The sequence below is a fragment of the Oncorhynchus tshawytscha genome, linkage group LG16 (assembly GCF_018296145.1).
Source record: "Oncorhynchus tshawytscha isolate Ot180627B linkage group LG16, Otsh_v2.0, whole genome shotgun sequence".
NCBI lineage: Eukaryota > Metazoa > Chordata > Actinopteri > Salmoniformes > Salmonidae > Oncorhynchus > Oncorhynchus tshawytscha.
This window is the reverse complement of record NC_056444.1, coordinates 2,423,964-2,446,476: the sequence shown is the minus strand read 5'-3', so window position 1 is coordinate 2,446,476 and position 22,513 is coordinate 2,423,964. Positions and strand designations below refer to the sequence as shown.

At 47.8% G+C, this 22,513-nt stretch overlaps 1 protein-coding gene and 1 long non-coding RNA gene across 7 annotated transcripts in view; both read right to left on the bottom strand.

The window, feature by feature from the left end:
- The window catches only part of plod2 (procollagen-lysine, 2-oxoglutarate 5-dioxygenase 2), a 165,903-nt gene that overhangs the window by 113,063 nt on the left and 30,327 nt on the right, over positions 1-22,513 (bottom strand). For both annotated transcript variants that reach the window (XM_042298679.1, XM_042298680.1), the window contains exons 2-3: positions 8,522-8,613; positions 6,148-6,284 (exon numbers count right to left, since the gene is read on the bottom strand). In XM_042298679.1, the coding sequence (XP_042154613.1) occupies positions 6,148-6,284; positions 8,522-8,613 (229 nt within the window). The remainder of the gene's footprint in view (positions 1-6,147; positions 6,285-8,521; positions 8,614-22,513) is intronic.
- On the bottom strand, positions 8,639-12,927 carry LOC121839583. 5 transcript variants are annotated; one of them, XR_006079014.1, is made up of 5 exons: positions 12,752-12,927; positions 10,948-11,004; positions 10,816-10,872; positions 10,189-10,661; positions 8,639-9,599 (listed from the first exon to the last, which is right to left on the bottom strand). It is a non-coding gene; the product is annotated as an uncharacterized LOC121839583 (long non-coding RNA). The 5 variants fall into 5 exon arrangements; XR_006079013.1 differs by lacking the exons at positions 8,639-9,599; positions 12,752-12,927 and adding an exon at positions 10,088-10,108 and having other exon boundaries at positions 10,189-10,228; positions 10,269-10,661; positions 10,948-11,108; XR_006079011.1 differs by lacking the exon at positions 12,752-12,927 and having other exon boundaries at positions 10,948-11,108.

The following is a 22,513-nucleotide window of genomic DNA, read 5'->3' as shown; positions in this document are numbered from 1 at the left end:
ATACTACTACTATGGGCAGCTTCCCCCATTTCCTCCTCGAACTCCTCTTACCTATTCAACATCTGATTATTACTCCTAGGATCTGGGCCGTAACTGTCTCCACGGTAGATATACATCTAAAAGAAACCATTTATTTTTATACTTCCCCTTTATTTAACCAAGTAGGCCAGTTGAGAACAAGTGAGACATGAGACATTCTTCACGCTGAAGCAGGGTGTCGGCTCACATTCATGCATTTAAATAGCCAATGAATGTGCAGATTGGCACATTTTTTTTTTTATTATTGCTCATTGCAAAAATGATATTTTAGTCTCGGGAGGTGTGTTTCCTGACCGATTACGAGGTTGGTTAATGATTGTCCCCCAAGGGAAAATCCCCAGGATAAATTACAAGATAACTCAATAATAGATAGATAGATAACTCAATAAATCTTTAAAAATTGTTTACATATTTGCCAAAGATGTTTCAGTTGCTCAATTGTACACCTAACTAAGGAGTTTGGAGCAGTATTTATCAAGTTAAAACAAAATGTGCGTCGTGTTGTCTTATGTAAACAGGTCCGTCTCACTGTTTATACTAACGGATTGAGAGCAACACCCGGTGGATCGTCGAATCAAAACCCGCCATTTATTTACCCGTTGTGACGCACGGATGTTCCTAACTCCGTTTTAGACTAGACTGACTTTATGACCGAAACGATCCTATTTATAGTCAATGTGAATACTCGAATGATGTTTCTGACTCATATCGATGTCAAATAGGCTAATTTCTAAGGAATGTGTTGCTTTTTAAAGGCAGTTGCTCTTTAAAAAAGGCATTTAGGAAAGAATTTTGAATGAGAAGAATGCACACACACACACACACACACACACACACACACACACACACACACACACACACACACACACACACACACACACACACACACAGGAATGGTAAAGGACAGAGATCCATGACCCCAACACGTCACGGTGGTATACTAGAGATGGTAAAGGACAGATCCATGACCCCACACATCACGGTGGTCTACTAGAGATGGTAAAGGACAGATCCATGACCCCACACGTCACGGTGGTCTACTAGAGATGGTAAAGGACAGATCCATGACCCCACACATCACGGTGGTCTACTAGAGATGGTAAAGGACAGATCCATGACCCCACACGTCACGGTGGTCTACTAGAGATGGTAAAGGACAGATCCATGACCCCACACGTCACAGTGGTATACTAGAGATGGTAAAGGACAGATCCATGACCCCACACATCACGGTGGTCTACTAGAGATGGTAAAGGACAGATCCATGACCCCAACACGTCACGGTGGTCTACTAGAGATGGTAAAGGACAGATCCATGACCCCACACATCACGGTGGTCTACTAGAGATGGTAAAGGACAGATCCACGACACCACACGTCACGGTGGTCTACTAGAGATGGTAAAGGACAGAGATCCATGACCCCACATGTCACGGTGGTATACTAGAGATGGTAAAGGACAGAGATCCATGACCCCACATGTCACGGTGGTCTACTAGAGATGGTAAAGGACAGAGATCCATGACCCCACATGTCACGGTGGTCTACTAGAGATGGTAAAGGACAGAGATCCATGACCCCACATGTCACGGTGGTATACTAGAGATGGTAAAGGACAGAGATCCATGACCCCACATGTCACGGTGGTATACTAGAGATGGTAAAGGACAGAGATCCATGACCCCACATGTCACGGTGGTCTACTAGAGATGGTAAAGGACAGATCCATGACCCTACACATCACGGTGGTATACTAGAGATGGTAAAGGACAGATCCATGACCCTACACATCACGGTGGTCTACTAGAGATGGTAAAGGACAGATCCATGACCCCAACACGTCACGGTGGTAGATATCTGTCTTACTGTAGATGTCTGTGTTACTGTAGATATCTGTGTTACTGTAGATATCTGTGTTATAACATGTGATCTGTAGATATCTGTGTTACTGTAGATGTCTGTGTTACTGTAGATATCTGTGTTATAACATGTGATCTGGAGATATCTGTGTTACTGTAGATGTCTGTGTTACTGTAGATATCTGTGTTACTGTAGATGTCTGTGTTACTGTAGATGTCTGTGTTATAACATGTGAACTGTAGGTGGTGACGGTTTATTCAAAGATGACAAAACATAACGTAGCATCACAAATGTTTGACTTCTTTACAAAACAAAGCAGGACCTAACCTTCCAGTTGACCCACCAGATATATACATCAACACGTGTATTTGTGTTTTCTCAGGACCTAACCTTCCAGTTGACCCACCAGATATATACATCAACACGTGTATTTGTGTTTCCTTAGCAACTAGTCAGCAACATCACCCTTTCTGGAATGCAAGAAGACACACTTACTCTGAGCTGTAATTATTCTGAGAGACTAAAGTCAACTCTGTGAACCCGTATCACAGTTACCTGCATCAGTAATTAGCTGGTTCTCCAACTGCAGCTTCAGAGATTTCTAGAATTAGGACCTTTCGTGAATGAAGGGAGGGTGTTTTAATACCGAGTAAACAGAAATCTCCCTCTCCCTCTCCCTCCCCTTATTAGCTGCTGTAATGATGTGAATGAACACTCAGTTAGATTTCAACAGGTCTGCACGGGTGAAAGGAGGTTTTTCTCATAATATGGTTATAAATGGACTTCCTGTCATTTCCTTCCAAGTGCCTTAAATGAGACTGTTATGTTTAATTAACTAAATTGACCCTCCCAAAATATGAACGTGGCTATGGGATGCGTGCATCTGGACTCTTAGATGGCTTTCTGCAGCACATACAGTCTAAGAAAAACCACAATCAAAACTCTCTCATGTATGCTGTTGTAAGTGGCAAGGCATCAGCACCTTGCAAGGGTTAATTATCCATCCTAGAAACCTTACAGAGAAGCTTTGTGCCCATTTAATGAGATCTCAGGCAATAACAACACTGCAGGAGCCAGGCAGTAATCCTGACACTACCCCTACCACCCCTACCAGTCATCCATAACACCACCCCTACCACCCCTACCAGTCATCCATAACACCACCCCTACCACCCCTACCAGTCATCCATAACACCACCCCTACCACCCCTACCAGTCATCCATAACACCACCCCTACCAGTCATCCATAACACTACCCCTACCACCCCTACCAGTCATCCATAACACCACCCCTACAACCCTTACCAGTCATCCATAACACCACCCCTACCATCCCTACCAGTCATCCATAACACCACCCCTACCACCCCTACCAGTCATCCATAACACCACCCCTACCACCCCTACCAGTCATCCATAACACCACCCCTACCACCCCTACCAGTCATCCATAACACCACCCCTACCACCCCTACCAGTCATCCATAACACCACCCCTACCACCCCTACCAGTCATCCATAACACCACCCCTACCACCCCTACCAGTCATCCATAACACCACCCCTACCACCCCTACCAGTCATCCATAACACCACCCCTACCACCCCTACCAGTCATCCATAACACTACCCCTACCAGTCATCCATAACACCACCCCTACCACCCCTACCAGTCATCCATAACACCACCCCTACCACCCCTACCAGTCATCCATAACACCACCTACCAGTCATCCATAACACTACCCCTACCAGTCATCCATAACACCACCCCTACAAGTCATCCATAACACCACCCCTACCAGTCATCCATAACACCACCCCTACCACCCCTACCAGTCATCCATAACACCACCCCTACCACCCCTACCAGTCATCCATAACACTACCCCTACCACCCCTACCAGTCATCCATAACACCACCCCTACCACCCCTATCAGTCATCCATAACACCACCCCTACCACCCCTACCAGTCATCCATAACACTACCCCTACCACCCCTACCAGTCATCCATAACACCACCCCTACCACCCCTATCAGTCATCCATAACACCACCCCTACCACCCCTATCAGTCATCCATAACACCACCCCTACCACCCCTACCAGTCTTCCATAAAACTACCCCTACCACCCCTACCAGTCATCCATAACACCACCCCTACCACCCCTATCAGTCATCCATAACACCACCCCTAACACCCCTACCAGTCATCCATAACACTACCCCTACCACCCCTATCAGTCATCCATAACACCACCCCTACCACCCCTACCAGTCATCCATAACACCACCCCTACCACCCCTATCAGTCATCCCATAACACTACCCCTACCACCCCTATCAGTCATCCATAACACTACCCCTACCAGTCATCCATAACACCACCCCTACCACCCCTACCAGTCATCCATAACACCACCCCTACCACCCCTACCACCCCTACCAGTCATCCATAACACTACCCCTACCACCCCTACCAGTCATCCATAACACTACCCCTACCAGTCATCCATAACACCACCCCTACCAGTCATCCATAACACTACCCCTACCACCCCTACCACTGAAAAACAGCTTCTATCTCAAGGCCATTAGACTGTTAAACAGCCACCACTAACATTGAGTGGCTACTGCCAACACACTGTCAATGACACTGACTCTACTCCAGCCACTTTAATCATGGGAATTGATGGGAAATGATGTAAATATATCACTAGCCACTTTAAACAATGCTACCTTATATAATGTTACTTACCCTACATTATTCATCTCATATGCATACGTAGATACTGTACTCTATATCATCGACTGCATCCTTATGTAATACATGTATCACTAGCCACTTTAACTATGCCACTTGGTTTACATACTCATCTCATATGTATATACTGTACTCGATATCAGCTACTGTATCTTGCCTATGCTGCTCTGTACCATCACTCATTCATATATCCTTATGTACATATTCTTTATCCCCTTACACTGTGTATAAGACAGTAGTTTTTTGGAATTGTTAGTTAGATTACTTGTTCGTTATTACTGCATTGTCGGAACTAGAAGCACAAGCATTTCGCTACACTCGCATTAACATCTGCTAACCATGTGTATGTGACAAATAAAATTTGATTTGATTTGATTTGACCCCTACCATCATCCATACAGGAGCCAGACAGTAAATATTCACACTGTTGGCTCACAGCAGGAGGGGTTAGGATTTGTTTAAGGGACATCTGGGTCCAATACGGAGAAACTAGAAACCGTAACCTTTCAATGACTCCACAGCCTTAGTAGGCAGATTCCCTTCTTCTAGGAATCCAAGGCACTGAATATTCTAACACAAAGCACCAATGCATATTGCATACATGCATATTACATATGATGAGGAGTAAGATGAACATGGTCCAATTGACTGCTTTAGTTAACTAGTGATTTAGACATTTCAAATCAAATTTTATTTGTCACATGTTCCGTGAAACAACAATGCAGTACAAGAAATACAGTTAACCTCTACGGGATTGGTGAACATTTCCCAGGACAAAGACATATCTGATATGGGCAGAAAGCTTCAATTCTTCTTTATCGAACTTCACTATCCAATTTACAGTAGCTGTTACAGTGAAAGAATAGCATGCTATTGTTTGAGGAGAGGGCACAAAAAATACAAAATTTAAATACGCATGTTTTTTTCTTTGTATTATATTGTATCAGATCTAATGTGTTATATTCGAAAACTGAAAAAAAGGGTCTGATCCTTAAGAGGTGAGAATATTTACTAAATAAATACAATGAAATACAGGGGTTACAGGTACCGAGTCAATGTGCAGGGATACAGGTTAGTCGAGGTCATTTGTACATGTAGGTAGAGGTAAAGTGATTGTACATAGATAATAAACAGCGAGTAGCAGTGTAAAAACAAAGGGGGGTGTTAATATAAATAGTGTCCGGGTAGACATTTGATTAATTGTTCAGCAGTTTTATGGCTTGGGGGTAGAAGTTGGTAAGGAGCCTTTTGGTCCTAGACTTGGTGTTCCGGTGCCACTTGCCGTGCGGTAGCAGAGAGAACAGTCTATGACTTGATTGATTGGAGTCTTAGACAATTTTTTGAGCCAACTGAGGGCCTACATTTGAAGCATTTCAATCTTAAAGTAATACATTGGTAAGTATTACATAAGTGAATTCTCTCTGCCCCTCGGTAGTGTGATGTACAGTCCAGGTCATCCTACGGTCGCCGATTCTCCTACCTGTCAACAGACAGCACCACCAGGTCTTCTTGGTCCCTCAGTCCTTCCATGGCTTCCTTCAGTAGTCTCACCTTCTGTCCTCCTCCAATGGAGCGCCCCACATCCCCACCTCTCCACTCCTCTCCCATGCCCAGGACCTGTGGCAGAGAGACAGGGAACATGTCAGGGTCAGGGGTTAGAGATCAGGGGTTAGGGACCCCTGTGGGTTCCATCAATGCTCTTAGCACTGGCTGAGGACTGAGCCCTGGCTGAGGATGGGGACTGAGGCCTGAGGACTGAGGCCTGGCTGAGGATTGAGAACTGATACCTGACTGAAGACTGATACCTGACTGAAGACAGAGGGCTGACTAAGGACTGACTGAGCCCTGACTGAGGACTGAGGCCTGGCTGAGGACTGAGGACTGAGGACTGAGGCCTGGCTGAGGTTGGAGGACTGATACCTGACTGAAGACTGAGGGCCGACTAAGGATTGACTGAGCCCTGACTGAGGCCTGACTGAGGACTGAGCCCTGACTGAGGACTGAGCCCTGACGGAGGACTGAGCCCTGACGGAGAACTGAGCCCTGACAGAGAACTGAGTTTGAATAACATTTATGTTATGCAAAGTCAGATTTAGTAAAGTTCTACAAGGGCTTTGCCCCAGGAATCCTCTGATGACAGCTAACAAGTTTCACATAGCCTCAAGTCTATGGCTGGTTCCCCTGAAAGGTTATTACTTCTTATTTCATAGTTCAATCAGTTAATTATTTGAGGTTGACATTGAGCAGGAGTAAAATAATTACAAGAATAAATATGTCTTGTAGGTAATATCCTGTTTTGCATATTTAAAGAAAGGCACAATGCCTAATCAATGTGGTGGAACTAAACAAGAGAGAGACGTTGCACGGTAGAACTAAACGAGAGAGAGACGTGCATGGTAGAACTAAACGAGAGAGAGACGGTGCACGGTGCACGGTAGAACTAAATGAGAGAGAGACGGTGCACGGTAGAACTAAACGAGAGAGAGATGGTGCACGGTAGAACTAAATGAGAGAGAGACGGTGCACGGTAGAACTAAACGAGAGAGAGACGGTGCACGGTAGAACTAAACGAGAGAGAGATGGTGCACGGTAGAACTAAATGAGAGAGAGACGGTGCATGGTAGAACTAAATGAGAGAGAGACGGTGCACGGTAGAACTAAACGAGAGAGAGGCGGTGCACGGTAGAACTAAACGAGAGAGAGACGGTGCATGGTAGAACTAAATGAGAGAGAGACGGTGCACGGTAGAACTAAACGAGAGAGAGGTGGTGCACGGTAGAACTAAACGAGAGAGAGACGGTGCACGGTAGAACTAAACGAGAGAGAGACGGTGCATGGCAGAACTAAACGAGAGAGAGGTGGTGCATGGTAGAACTAAACGAGAGAGAGACGGTACATGGTAGAACTAAACGAGAGAGAGACGGTACATGGTAGAACTAAACGAGAGAGAGACGGTGCATGGTAGAACTAAACGAGAGAGAGACGGTGCATGGTAGAACTAAATGAGAGAGACGGTGCATGGTATAACTAAATGAGAGAGACGGTGCACGGTAGAACTAAACGAGAGAGAGACGGTGCATGGTAGAACTAAACGAGAGAGAGACGGTGCATGGTAGAACTAAACGAGAGAGAGATGGTGCATGGTAGAACTAAACGAGAGAGAGACGGTGCATGGTAGAACTAAACGAGAGAGAGAGACGGTTCATGGTAGAACTAAACGAGAGAGACAGTGCACGGTAGAACTAAACGAGAGAGAGACGGTGCATGGTAGAACTAAACGAGAGAGAGACGGTGCACGGTAGAACTAAACGAGAGAGACGGTGCATGGTAGAACTAAACGAGAGAGAGACGGTACATGGTAGAACTAAACGAGAGAGAGACGGTGCATGGTAGAACTAAACGAGAGAGAGACGGTGCACGGTAGAACTAAATTAGAGAGATGGTACATGGTAGAACTAAACGAGAGAGAGACGGTGAATGGTAAAACTAAACGAGAGATACGGTACATGGTAGAACTAAACGAGAGAGAGATGGTGAATGGTAAAACTAAATGAGAGTGAGACGGTGCACGGTAGAACTAAATTAGAGAGATGGTACATGGTAGAACTAAACGAGAGAGAGACGGTGAATGGTAAAACTAAAGGAGAGAGAGACGGTGCATGGTAGAACTAAACGAGAGAGAGACGGTATATGGTAGAACTAAACGAGAGAGAGACGGTGAATGGTAAAACTAAAGGAGAGAGAGACGGTGCATGGTAGAACTAAATGAGAGAGACGGTACATGGTAGAACTAAACGAGAGAGAGACGGTACATGGTAGAACTAAACGAGAGAGAGACGGTGCACGGTCCTTACCTTGACAGTGTAGTTGAAATAGTCGGCTGACTGCATGAAGCGGCGATAACCATCAGTCTCCTGTGTGGCAACGGTGAGAACCAACAACTTCTCTGGAAAGAAAGGAAAACAAAACATTAAACCAGATCAAGAGGTGTGTAATCATCATTATCATACAGGCAAATTAAACCAATAGACATTCATCACTTTTATTGGTCCTATGTCCGGCATGATGGCAGTTTACCCAATTGTAAGGAAGGCCTGCATTCTTACCACAGTGAAATGTTTGGATAAGGAAATAAAGGAACCATTTTATTGCTCCAAAGCCTGGCGTACATTTAAAGAAACAACTCGCACCAAAATAGACATGTTATTTTATCCCTATAAAGTAGTGGGTATCCCGTTCCTCCCAGCATGACCCTAACCAACCCACAGACCGATGTCAACACATTGATGACTGCCTGGCTTAGCAGCACTAGGACACGTCTTAACATCGAACGGACAGAACAGCTACATACAACATGAGGAATTTGTATACTAAAGCATATTTCAGACAAGGTAATTTTATTATTGGGGTGATAGGAAGTACCCAGACCTCTGAGTTTCTGGAGCTCCAAGTACCCCGGTCGCACTTACATTTCCTCTGGGTGTGAGGGCTGGGGCTAGGGCTAGGGTTGAGGCTGCGACCAGAGACACCTCCAGTAAGAGATCAAGTAATCAAACTGGGGGAAGAGGAGGGGGAGGGAGGTAAGAGCTGAGCTCTGATTGTTTGAGGGAACAGTCCCTGAGAAATGTTACGAAAACATACCCTGGGTGGAAGGAGGGTGTATTCATTATAATGACAAATACTGCGTTAATATCACTGTAGGGAAACACCTCCATCTAACTGATACCTCCATCTAACTGATACCTCCATCTAACAGATAGCTCCATCCTAACTGTAGGAAACACCTCCATCTAACTGATACCTCCATCTAACTGATACCTCCATCTAACTGTAGGAAACACCTCCATCTAACTGATACCTCCATCTAACTGATACCTCCATCTAACTGATACTTCCATCTAACTGTAGGAAACACCTCCATCTAACTGATACCTCCATCTAACTGATACCTCCATCTAACTGTAGGAAACATCTCCATCTAACTGATACCTCCATCTAACTGATACTTCCATCTAACTGTAGGAAACACCTCCATCTAACTGACACCTCCATCTAACTGATACCTCCATCTAACTGATACCTCCATCTAACAGATACCTCCATCCTAACTGTAGGAAACACCTCCATCTAACTGATACCTGCATCTAACTGATACCTCCATCTAACTGTAGGGAAACACCTCCATCTAACTGATACCTCCATCTAACTGTAGGAAACACCTCCATCTAACTGATACCTCCATCTAACTATACCTCCATCTAACTGATACCTCCATCTAACTGTAGGAAACACCTCCATCTCACTGATACCTCCATCTAACTGATACCTTCATCTAACTGATACCTCCATCTAACTGTAGGAAACACCTCCATCTAACTGATACCTCCATCTAACTGTAGGGAAACACCTCCATCTAACTGATACCTCCATCTAACTGATACCTCCATCAAACTGATACCTCCATCTAACAGTAGGAAACACCTCCATCTAACTGATACCTCCGTTTAACTGTAGGAAACACCTCCATCTAACTGTAGGAAACACCTCCATCTAACTGATACCTCCATCTAACTTATACCTCCATCTAACTGTAGGAAACACCTCCATCTAACTGATACCTCCATCTAACTGATACCTCCATCTAACTGTAGGAAACACCTCCATCTAACTGATACCTCCCTCTAACTGATACCTCCATCTAACTGTAGGAAACACATCCATCTAACTGCCAACTCCATCTAACTGATACCTCCATCTAACTGATACCTCCATCTAACTGTAGGAAATACCTCCATCTAACTGATACCTCCATCTAACTGATACCTAAATCTAACTGATACCTCAATCTAACTGATACCTCCATCTAACTGTAGGAAACACCTCCATCTAACTGATACCTCCATCTAACTGATACTTCCATCTAACTGTAGGAAACACCTCCATCTAACTGTAGGAAACACCTCCATCTAACTGATACCTCCATCTAACTGATACCTCCATCTAACTGTAGGAAACACCTCCATCTAACTGATACCTCCATCTAACTGATACCTCCATCTAACTGATACCTCCATCTAACTGTAGGAAACACCTCCATCTAACTGATACCTCCATCTAACTGATACCTCCATCTAACTGTAGGAAACACCTCCATCTAACTGATACCTCCATCTAACTGTAGGAAACACCTCCATCTAACTGATACCTCCATCTAACTGATACCTCCATCCTAACTGTAGGAAACACCTCCATCTAACTTATACCTCCATCTAACTGATACCTCCATCTAACTGATAACTCCATCTAACTGTAGGAAACACCTCCATCTAACTGATACCTCCATCTAACTGATACCTCCATCTAACTGTAGGAAACACCTCCATCTAACTGATACCTCCATCTAACTGATACCTCCATCTAACTGATACCTCCATCTAACTGTAGGAAACACCTCCATCTAACTGATACCTCCATCTAACTGTAGGAAACACCTCCATCTAACTGATACCTCCATCTAACTGATATCTCCATCTAACTGATACCTCCATCTAAGTGTAGGAAACACCTCCATCTAACTGATACCTCCCTCTAACTGATACCTCCATCTAACTGTAGGAAACACCTCCATCTAACTGCCAACTCCATCTAACTGATACCTCCATCTAACTGATACCTCCATCTAACTGTAGGAAACACCTCCATCTAACTGATACCTCCATCTAACTGATACCTCAATCTAACTGTAGGAAACACCTCCATCTAACTGATACCTCCATCTAACTGATACCTCCATCTAACTGATACCTCCATCTAACTGTAGGAAACACCTCCATCTAACTGATACCTCCATCTAACTGATACCTCCATCCTAACTGTAGGAAACACCTCCATCTAACTGATACCTCCATCTAACTGATACCTCCATCTAACTGATACCTCCATCTAACTGTAGGAAACACCTCCATCTAACTGATACCTCCCTCTAACTGATACCTCCATCTAACTGTAGGAAACACCTCCATCTAACTGCCAACTCCATCTAACTGATACCTCCATCTAACTGATACCTCCATCTAACTGATACCTCCATCTAACTGATACCTCCATCTAACTGTAGGAAACACCTCCATCTAACTGATACCTCCATCTAACTGATACCTCCATCTAACTGTAGGAAACACCTCCATCTAACTGATACCTCCATCTAACTGATACCTCAATCTAACTGATACCTCCATCTAACTGATACCTCCATCTAACTGTAGGAAACACCTCCATCTAACTGATACCTCCATCTAACTGATACCTAAATCTAACTGATACCTCAATCTAACTGATACCTCCATCTAACTGTAGGAAACACCTCCATCTAACTGATACCTCCATCTAACTGATACCTCCATCTAACTGATACACCTCCATCTAACTGTAGGAAACACCTCCATCTAACTGATACCTCCATCTAACTGTAGGAAACACCTCCATCTAACTGATACCTCCATCTAACTGAAGGAAACACCTCCATCTAACTGATACCTCCCTCTAACTGATACCTCCATCTAACTGTAGGAAACACCTCCATCTAACTGATACCTCCATCTAACTGTAGGGAAACACCTCCATCTAACTGATACCTCCATCTAACTGTAGGGAAACACCTCCATCTAACTGATACCTCCATCTAACTGTAGGAAACACCTCCATCTAACTGATACCTCCATCTAACTGTAGGGAAACACCTCCATCTAACTGATACCTCCATCTAACTGTAGGGAAACACCTCCATCTAACTGATACCTCCATCTAACTGTAGGGAAACACCTCCATCTAACTGATACCTCCATCTAACTGATAAATCCATCTAACTGTAGGAAACAACTCCATCTCACTGATACCTCCATCTAACTGATACCTCCATCTAACTGTAGGAAACACCTCCATCTAACTGATACCTCCATCTAACTGATACCTCCATCTAACAGATACCTCCATCCTAACTGTAGGAAACACCTCCATCTAACTGATACCTCCATCTAACTGATACCTCCATCTAACTGTAGGAAACACCTCCATCTAACTGATACCTCCATCTAACTGTAGGGAAACACCTCCATCTAACTGATACCTCCATCTAACTGTAGGAAACACCTCCATCTAACTGATACCTCCATCTAACTGATAAATCCATCTAACTGTAGGAAACAACTCCATCTCACTGATACCTCCATCTAACTGATACCTCCATCTAACTGATACCTCCATCTAACTGTAGGAAACACCTCCACCTAACTGATACCTCCATCTAACTGATACCTCCACCTAACTGATACATCCATCTAACTGATACCTCCATCTAACTGATACCTCCATCTAACTGTAGGAAACACCTACATCTAACTGATGCCTCTATCTAACTGATACCTCCATCTAACTTCTACCTCCATCTAACTGCTACCTCCATCTAACTGATACCTCCATCTAACTATAGGGAAATACCTCCATCTAACTGTAGGGAAACACCTCCATTTAACTGTAGGAAACACCTCCATCTAACTTCTACCTCCATCTAACTGCTACCTCCATCTAACTGATACCTCCATCTAACTATAGGGAAATACCTCCATCTAACTGTAGGGAAACACCTCCATTTAACTGTAGGAAACACCTCCATCTAACTGATACCTCCATCTAACTGATACCTCCATCTAACTGATACCTCTATCTAACTGTAGGGAAACACCTCCATCTAACTGATACTTCCATCTAACTGATACCTCCATCTAACTGATACCTCCATCTAACTGTAGGGAAACACCTGCATCTAACTGATACCTCCATCTAACTGATACCTCCATCTAACCTATACCTCCATCTAACTGATACCTCCATCTAACTGTAGGGAAACACCTCCATCTAACTGATACCTCCATCTAACTGTAGGGAAATACCTCCATCTAACTGTAGAAAACACCTCCATCTAACTGATACCTCCATCTATGTCACGCCCTGGTCAAAGTATTTTGTGTTCATCTTTATGTATTTGGTCAGGCCAGGGTGTGGCATGGGGTTTTTGTAATTGTGGTGTGTTTGTCTTGGGGTTTTGGTGGTGGTATTGGGATTGTAGCTTAGTGGGTTGTCTAGCAAAGTCTATGGCTGTCTGGAGTGGTTCTCAATCAGAGGCAGATGCTTATCGTTGTCTCTGATTGGGAACCATATTTAGGCAGCCATATTCTTTGAGTTTGTCGTGGGTGATTGTCCTTAGTGTCCTATGTGTACTCGTTGTTAGTTTGCACCAGATAGGCTGTTTCGGTTTCGTTTATTGTTTTTTGTAAGTTCGTGTTTTTTTGTTATATTAAACATGGATCGCAATCGACACGCTGCAGTTTGGTCCGACTCTCTTTCATCACCACTAGAAAACCGTTACAGAATCACCCACCACCAACGGACCAAGCGGCGTGTCAACAGGCAGGAGATGCTCACCAAGGATTTCTGGTCATGGGAGGAGATCTTCGACGGGAGAGGACCCTGGGCTAAACCAGGGGAGTGTAGCCGCCCAAAGGAGCAACAGGAGAAGAGGCAACAGAGGCAGCAGCAGCAGGAGCAGCAGCAGCTACAGTGGGAGAGGTTGCACCACCTGGAGTTATGGACATGGGAGGAGGAATTGGACGGTAAAGGACCCTGGAATGAGCCTGGAGATTATTGTCGCCCCAAAGCCGAGCTGGAGGCAGCAAAAGCAGAGAGGCGGCATTATGAGGAGCTAGCACGGCAGAGCGGATGGAAGCCCGAGAGTCAGCCCCAAAAATTTCTTGGGGGGCTTACAGGGAGTATGGCTATGCCAGGTAGGAGACCTGCGCAAACTCCCTGTGCTTACCGGGGGCTGGAGAGACCGGGCAGGCACCGTGTTATGCTGTGGAGCGCACGGTGTCTCCAGTGCGGGTGCACAGCCCGGTTCGGTATATTCCAGCTCCGCGTATCGGCCGGGCTAGATTGAGCGTCGAGCCAAATGCCATGAAGCCGGCTCTACGCATCTGGTCCCCAGTGCGTCTCCTTGGGCCGGCTTACATGGCACCAGCCTTGCGCTCGGTGTCTCCGGTTCGCCTGCATAGCCCAGTGCAGGCTATTCCACCTCGCCGCACTGGCAGGGCAACCGGGAGCATTCAACCAGGTAAGGTTGGGCAGGCTCGGTGCTCAAGAGCTCCAGTGCGCCTGCACGGTCCGGTCTATCCAGTACCACCTCCACACCCCAGCCCTCCGGTAGCAGCTCCCCGCACCAGGCTTCCTGTGCGTGTCCTCGGTCCAGTACCACCAGTACCAGCACCACGCATCAGGCCTACAGTGCGCCTCGCCTCTCCAGCGCTGTCGGAGCCTTTCTCCTCTCCTGCGCTGCCGAAGTCTCCCGCCTATCTAGCGCTGTCGGAGCTTTCCTCATCTCCAGCGCTGCCGGAGTCTCCCGCCTGTTCAGCGCAGCCAGAGCTGCCAGTCTGCATGAAGCAGCCAGAGCTGTCAGTCTACATGAAGCAGCCCGCGCTGCCAGTCTGCATGAAGCAGCCAGTCTACATGGAGCAGCCAGAGCTGTCAGTCTGCATGGAGCAGCCAGAGCTGTCAGTCCGCATGGAGCAGCCAGAGCTGTCAGTCCGCATGGAGCAGCCAGAGCTGTCAGTCCGCATGGAGCAGCCAGAGCTGTCAGTCCGCATGGAGCAGCCAGAGCTGTCAGTCCGCATGGAGCAGCCAGAGCTGTCAGTCTACATGAAGCAGCCCGAGCTGCCAGTCTGCATGAAGCAGTCAGTCTACATGGAGCAGCCAGAGCTGTCAGTCTACATGAAGCAGCCCGAGCTGCCAGTCTGCATGAAGCAGCAAGTCTACATGGAGCAGCCAGAGCTGTCAGTCTGCATGAAGCAGCCAGAGATGTCAGTCTGCATAGAGCAGCCAGTCTGCATGGAGCAGCCAGTCTGCAAGGAGCTGTCAGTCTGCAAGGAGCTGTCAGTCTGCAAGGAGCTGTCAGTCTGCACGGAGCTGTCAGTCTGCACGGAGCTGTCAGTCTGCACGGAGCTGTCAGTCTGTAAGGAGCTGCCAGTCTGCAAGGAGCTGCCAGTCAGCACGGAGCCACCAGAGCGGTCAGTCTGTAAGAAGCCGCCAGAGCTGTCAGCCTATATGGGGCAGCTAGTGCCGCCAGTCTGCCCAGCGCCGCCAGTGCCCCCAGTCTGCCCAGCGCCGCCAGTCTGTCCAGCGTCGCCAGTCTGCCCAGCGTCGCCAGTCTGCCCAGCGTCGCCAGTCTGCCCAGCGTCGCCAGTCTGCCCAGCACCGCCAGTCTGCCCAGCACCGCCAGTCTGCCCAGCGCCGCCAGTCTGCCCAGCGTCGTCAGTCTGCCCAGCGCCGCCAGTCTGCCCAGCGCCGCCAGTCTGCCCAGCGCCGCCAGTCTGCCCAGCATCGCCAGTCTGCCCAGCGCCGCCAGTCTGCCCAGCGCCGCCAGATCTGCCAGTCTGCCCAGCGCCGCCAGATCTGCCAGTCAGCCAGACTCTTCCAGATCTGCCAGTCAACCAGACTCTTCCAGATCTGCCAGTCAGCCAGACTCTTCCAGATCTGCCAGTCAGCCAGACTCTTCCAGATCTGCCAGTCAACCAGACTCTTCCAGATCTGCCAGTCAACCAGACTCTTCCAGATCTGCCAGTCAACCAGACTCTTCCAGATCTGCCAGTCAGCCAGGATCTGCCAGTCAGCCAGGATCTGCCAGTCAGCCAGGATCTGCTGAGACCACCAGCCAGCCAGGAGCTGGTAGATCTATTTACCGGCCTGAGCTTCCTCTCACTCCTGAGCTTCCTCTCACTCCTGAGCTTCCTCTCACTCCTGAGCTTCCTCTCACTCCTGAGCTTCCTCTCACTCCTGAGCTTCCTCTCACTCCTGAGCTTCCTCTCACTCCTGAGCTTTCTCTCACTCCTGAGCTTTCTCTCACTCCCGAGCTTCCCCTCAGTCCCGAGCTGCCTCGGTCCCGAGCTGTCCTTCAGTCCCGATCTGCTCCTCAGTCCAGTGGGGTTCTGGGTGAGGACTACTAGGCCATGGTCGGCGGCGAGGGTGGACTATCCAGGGACGAAGGGAGAGGGGACTAAGACATTAAAGGAGTGGGGTCCACGTCCCGCGCCGGAGCCGCCACCATGGACAGACGCCCACCCGGACCCTCCCTATTGTTTTGAGGTGCGTTCGGGAGTCCGCACCTTAGGGGGGTTCTGTCACGCCCTGGTCAAAGTATTTTGTGTTCATCTTTATGTATTTGGTCAGGCCAGGGTGTGGCATGGGGTTTTTGTAATTGTGGTGTGTTTGTCTTGGGGTTTTGGTGGTGGTATTGGGATTGTAGCTTAGTGGGTTGTCTAGCAAAGTCTATGGCTGTCTGGAGTGGTTCTCAATCAGAGGCAGATGCTTATCGTTGTCTCTGATTGGGAACCATATTTAGGCAGCCATATTCTTTGAGTTTGTCGTGGGTGATTGTCCTTAGTGTCCTATGTGTACTCGTTGTTAGTTTGCACCAGATAGGCTGTTTCGGTTTCGTTTATTGTTTTTTGTAAGTTCGTGTTTTTTTGTTATATTAAACATGGATCGCAATCGACACGCTGCAGTTTGGTCCGACTCTCTTTCATCACCACTAGAAAACCGTTACAATCTAACTGATACCTCCATCTAACTGTAGGGAAACACCTCCATCTAACTGATACCTCCATCTAACTGATACCTCCATCTAACTGTAGGAAACACCTCCATCCAACTGATACATCCATCTAACTGTAGGAAACACCTCCATCTAACTGATACCTCCATCTAACTGTAGGGAAACACCTCCATCTAACTGATACCTCCATCTAACTGTAGGAAATACCTCCATCTAACTGTAGGAAACACCTCCATCTAACTAATACCTCCATCCAACTGTAGGGAAATACCTCCATCTAACTGATACCTCCATCTAACTGATACCTCCATCTAACTGATACCTCCATCTAACTGTTGGGAAACACGTCCATCTAAGCTCAATTGATTCCACCACAGGAAGTGTGTTGCACAACTTTCTAAAACACACTAATGGTACCCTCACTGGGTAACATTTTTATTACAGGAAGTAGAAATCGATTGCTAGGTTTTGTAAAACCACAGTAAGTCAAGCTCTTATTGGACAAGCAACAAACTAACCACACATGGAAACCATGTGTTTGATGTTGTTGATACCTTTTCACTTGTTCGCCTCTAGCCATTCCCACGTGCCCATCCTCCTCAATTACAGTGCCAGCAACATCCTGTTTAGTGGAGGTAGGACTGCATGCTTTGTACGATGCTGCATGTGTCTCTAAGCATTATGGGTTGTGCACATTATTTTGTTTAAGGTGGGAATGGGTCGTTTCATTTTTTAACATCAATTTGTCAAATGTTTTTAGTATCTGTTCATCAGGATCCATTATACCTCATAGCAAAAACAAACTGCTTAACATGAATATAGAAATATGATTGTCTTTCTTCAAACATGCATATAAAATAGTGTCAAAGTATCAAAGTAAAAAAAAAAGTTTTACCCACAATTCTCTCAAAACCGAACCACATGGAAAGACGTTGCAAAATGGTAAAATTCAAAATGGTAAAATTCTTAAGTTGAGAGTAAATATTACGAATATTTAGTAAATACAACACATTTTATTTACATTTGATGATTTTTAAACACATAAAAATGAAGTAAGGTAGTAAAATATTGAAGTTAAATCAGAAACCTGCATTTTTGTGAAAATCTGAGATGTTTTGGGATAATACTGACTAAGCCAATTAATATTTTTTTTATAGTGAAGGAATAAAATGTCGCACTGGTAATAGCGTTTTAAAAGTTTTGGGACGTTTTCTCTGGGGTAATGGCCGTGACAGTCACAAATCTGCACTCAGTTTTTTTCTCACCTTGGAAACAGACACAGCGAAGCCTAAACAAATATCATATATGGGGGATTTTTGTGGAGCGCTGGTGGTCCCGAATTAAAAATTCCAGGTTGCACAGCAAAATATTTAGGAGCATTTAGGAGCATTTGGGATCCCTGGATCTAGTTCACAAGGAGCAAATCGTATGTTCCTACCCACTTCCTGTGTCTATCTCAATCTGCCATGTTGGCTTAATAACTGTACTGTTAGTTTAGCTGGCTAATACCCTCCAGGAAATGCCAGACAGACCAAAGCGCAGCCAGTAAAACAAACTGAAAGACACCTATATGGTTGAATAGCACCACTCAGATTCAGTCTTCAGCACCACTCCATGTAGATTCAGTCTTCAGCCCCACTCAGATTCAGTCTTCAGCCCCACTCAGATTCAGTCTTCAGCACCACTCCATGTGGATTCAATCTTCAGCACCACTCCACGTGGATTCAGTCTTCAGCCCCACTTCATGTGGATTCAGTCTTCAGCACCACTCCACGTGGATTCAGTCTTCAGCCCCACTTCATGTGGATTCAGCCTTCAACCCCACTCCATGTGGATTCAGTATTCAGTTCCTGGGAATGCAAACTCAGTTTTCAGCACTCTCCATATGCTCTGAAATATTAAAGTGATAATGGAATCTCCTCCTGCCCTCCCAAAGCTCCATCACAGCCTCATTGGTGTTAATTTCCCTCTATTTCCTGTCAGTATTACTCAGCCATTCCCTCAACCTGGTCTAGTCTGGTTTACCCTGCAGTGGGGCTGTGACCATTCAAATGGCGCTTCCAGCTCTGCTCTAACACATGCTGGTCCATAACGGGATGAAGATCTGTCTCCCCATAACTAAGCCAGGGGTCTCCGGTGACAGCTAGTCAGACAGTCAGCGAGTCAGTCAGTTAGCCAGGCAATCAGCCAGCCAGCCAACCAGCCAGCCAGCAAAACAGCCAGCTAGTAAGCCAGCCAGTCAGCCATCCATCCAGCAAGCCAGAGAGACAGCCAGTCAGTCAGCCAGCCAGAGAGCCAGCCAGAGAGTCTTACGAACAACCAGCCAGTTAGACAGCCAGCAGCCAGCCAAAGAGACAGCCAGCAAAGAGCAGGATAAACTTCACAAAACAACATCTCAGCTCCAGACAGAGCTCCAGCCTCAGACAAAGCTCCAGCTCCAGCCCCAGACAAAGCTCCAGCTCCAGCCCCAGCCAAAGCTCCAGCCTCAGACAAAGCTCCAGCCTCAGACAAAGCTCCAGTTCCAGCCTCAGACAAAGCTCCAGTTCCAGCCTCAGACAAAGCTCCAGTTCCAGCCTCAGACAAAGCTCCAGCCTCAGACAAAGCTCCAGCTCCAACCTCAGACAAAGCTCCAGTTCCAGCCTCAGACAAAGCTCCAGTTCCAGCCTCAGACAAAGCTCCAGTTCCAGCCTCAGACAAAGCTCCAGTTCCAGCCTCAGACAAAGCTCCAGCTCCAGCCACAGACAAAGCTCCAGCTCCAGCCACAGACAAAGCTCCAGCTCCAGCCCCAGACAAAGCTCCAGCTCCACAGAGGGAGATGGGGACGAAGGGGCTGTCTAGCCTGTTGTCTGGCTGTCTTGTCTGCTGTCTGGCTGTCTATTCTGCTGTCTAGTCTGCTGTCTGGCTGTCTAGTCTGCTGTCTGGCCATCTAGTCTGCTGTCTGGCTGTCTATTCTGCTGTCTGGCTGTCTGGTCTGCTGTCTGGCTGTCTGGTCTCCTGTCTGGTCTGCTGTCTGGTCTCCTGTCTGGTCTGCTGTCTGGCTGTCTAGTCTGCTGTCTGGTCTGTTGTCTGTCTGTCTGGTGTTTTGTCTGGCTGTCTGGTCTCCTGTCTGGTCTGCTGTCTAGTCTGCTGTCTGGCTATCTGGTCTGCTGTCTAGCTGTCCGGTCTGCTGTCTGGCTGTCTAGTCTGCTGTCTGGCTATCTGGTCTGCTGTCTGGCTGTCTGGTCTGCTGTCTGGCTGTCTAGTCTGCTGTCTGGTCTGCTGTCTAGTCTGCTGTCTGGTCCACTGTCTGGTTTGCTGTCTGGTCTCCTGTTTTGTCTGGCTGTCTGGTCTACTGTCTGGTCTCCTGTCTGGCTGTCTGGTCTGCTGTCTGGCTGTCTGGTTTGCTGTCTGGCTGTCTTGTCTGCTGTCTGGCTGTCTAGTCTACTATCTGGCTGTCTAGTCTGATGTCTGGCTGTCTAGTCTGATGTCTGGCTGTCTAGTCTGTTGTCTGGCTGTCTAGTCTGTTCATGTCCTGGCTAGATAAATTAAGGAGAGTTGGGGGATGGAGTGACGGGGAGTTGGGGGATGGAGTGACGGGGAGTTGGGGGATGGAGTGACGGGGAGTTGGGGGATGGAGTGACGGGGGAGTTGGGGGATGGAGTGATGGGGGAGTTGGGGGATGGAGTGACGGGGGAGTTGGGGAATGGAGTGACGGGGATTTGCGGGATGGAGTGACGGGGGAGTTGGGGAATGGAGTGACGGGGAGTTGTAGGGATGGAGTGATGGGGGAGTTGGGGGATGGAGTGATGGGGGAGTTGGGGGATGGAGTGATGGGGGAGTTGGAGGGATGGAGTGACGGGGAGTTGGAGGGAGAGGGGAATGGAGAGAGAGGAGTGGGATGGAGTGACGGGGAGTTGGAGGGATGGAGTGACTGGGGGAGTTGGGGGATGGAGTGATGGGGGAGTTGGGGGATGGAGTGATGGGGGAGTTGGAGGGATGGAGTGACTGGGGAGTTGGGGGATGGAGTGACGGGGGAGTTGGGGGATGGAGAGAGAGGAGGGGATGGAGTGACGGGGAGTTGGGGGATGGAGTGACGGGGGAGTTGGGGGATGGAGTGACGGGGAGTTGGGGGGTGGAGTGAAAGGGGAGTTGGGGGATGGAGTGATGGGGGAGTTGGGGGATGGAGTGACGGGGAGTTGGAGGGATGGAGTGACGGGGGATGGAGTAACGGGGATGTTGTATGGATGGAGTGATGGGGGAGTTGGGGGATGGAGTGACGGGGGAGTTGGGGGATGGAGTGACGGGGAGTTGGGGGATGGAGTGACGGGGAGTTGGAGGATGGAGTGACGGGGAGTTGGGGGATGGAGTGACGGGGGAGTTGGGGGATGGAGTGACGGGGAGTTGGGGGATGGAGTGACGGGGAGTTGGGGGTGGAGTGAAAGGGGAGTTGGGGGTGGAGTGAAAGGGGAGTTGGGGGATGGAGTGATGGGGAGTTGGGGGATGGAGTGACGGGGTAGAGGGGAATGGAGTGACGGGGAGTTGGAGGGATGGAGTGACGGGGGGATGGAGTAACGGGGATGTTGTAGGGATGGAGTGACGGGGAGTTGGGGGATGGAGTGACGGGGAGTTGGGGGATGGAGTGACGGGGAGTTGGGGGATGGAGTGACGGGGTAGAGGGGAATGGAGTGACGGGGGAGTTGGGGGATGGAGTGACGGGGAGTTGGGGGATGGAGTGACGGGGAGTTGGGGGATGGAGTGACGGGGGAGTTGGGGGATGGAGTGACGGGGTAGAGGGAATGGAGTGACGGGGAGTTGGGGGATGGAGTGACGGGGAGTTGGGGGATGGAGTGACGGGGAGTTGGGGGATGGAGTGACGGGGTAGAGGGGAATGGAGAGACGGGGAGTTGGGGGATGGAGTGACGGGGAGTTGGGGGATGGAGTGACGGGGAGTTGGGGATGGAGTGACGGGGGAGTTGGGGGATGGAGTGACGGGGAGTTGGGGGATGGAGTGACGGGGGAGTTGGGGGATGGAGTGACTGGGGGTTGGGGGATGGAGAGAGAGGAGGGGGAGAGTGGGATTTTTCCCACATCTGTGAAAGTCATTAGCAATCAGTGTGAGAGAACAGCCGCTTTGACTGTAAAACGAGAGTTCCTACATGTTCTGTTTTTCACTGTATCCCAAAGGTACAGTAGAGTCCTGCTCACGGTA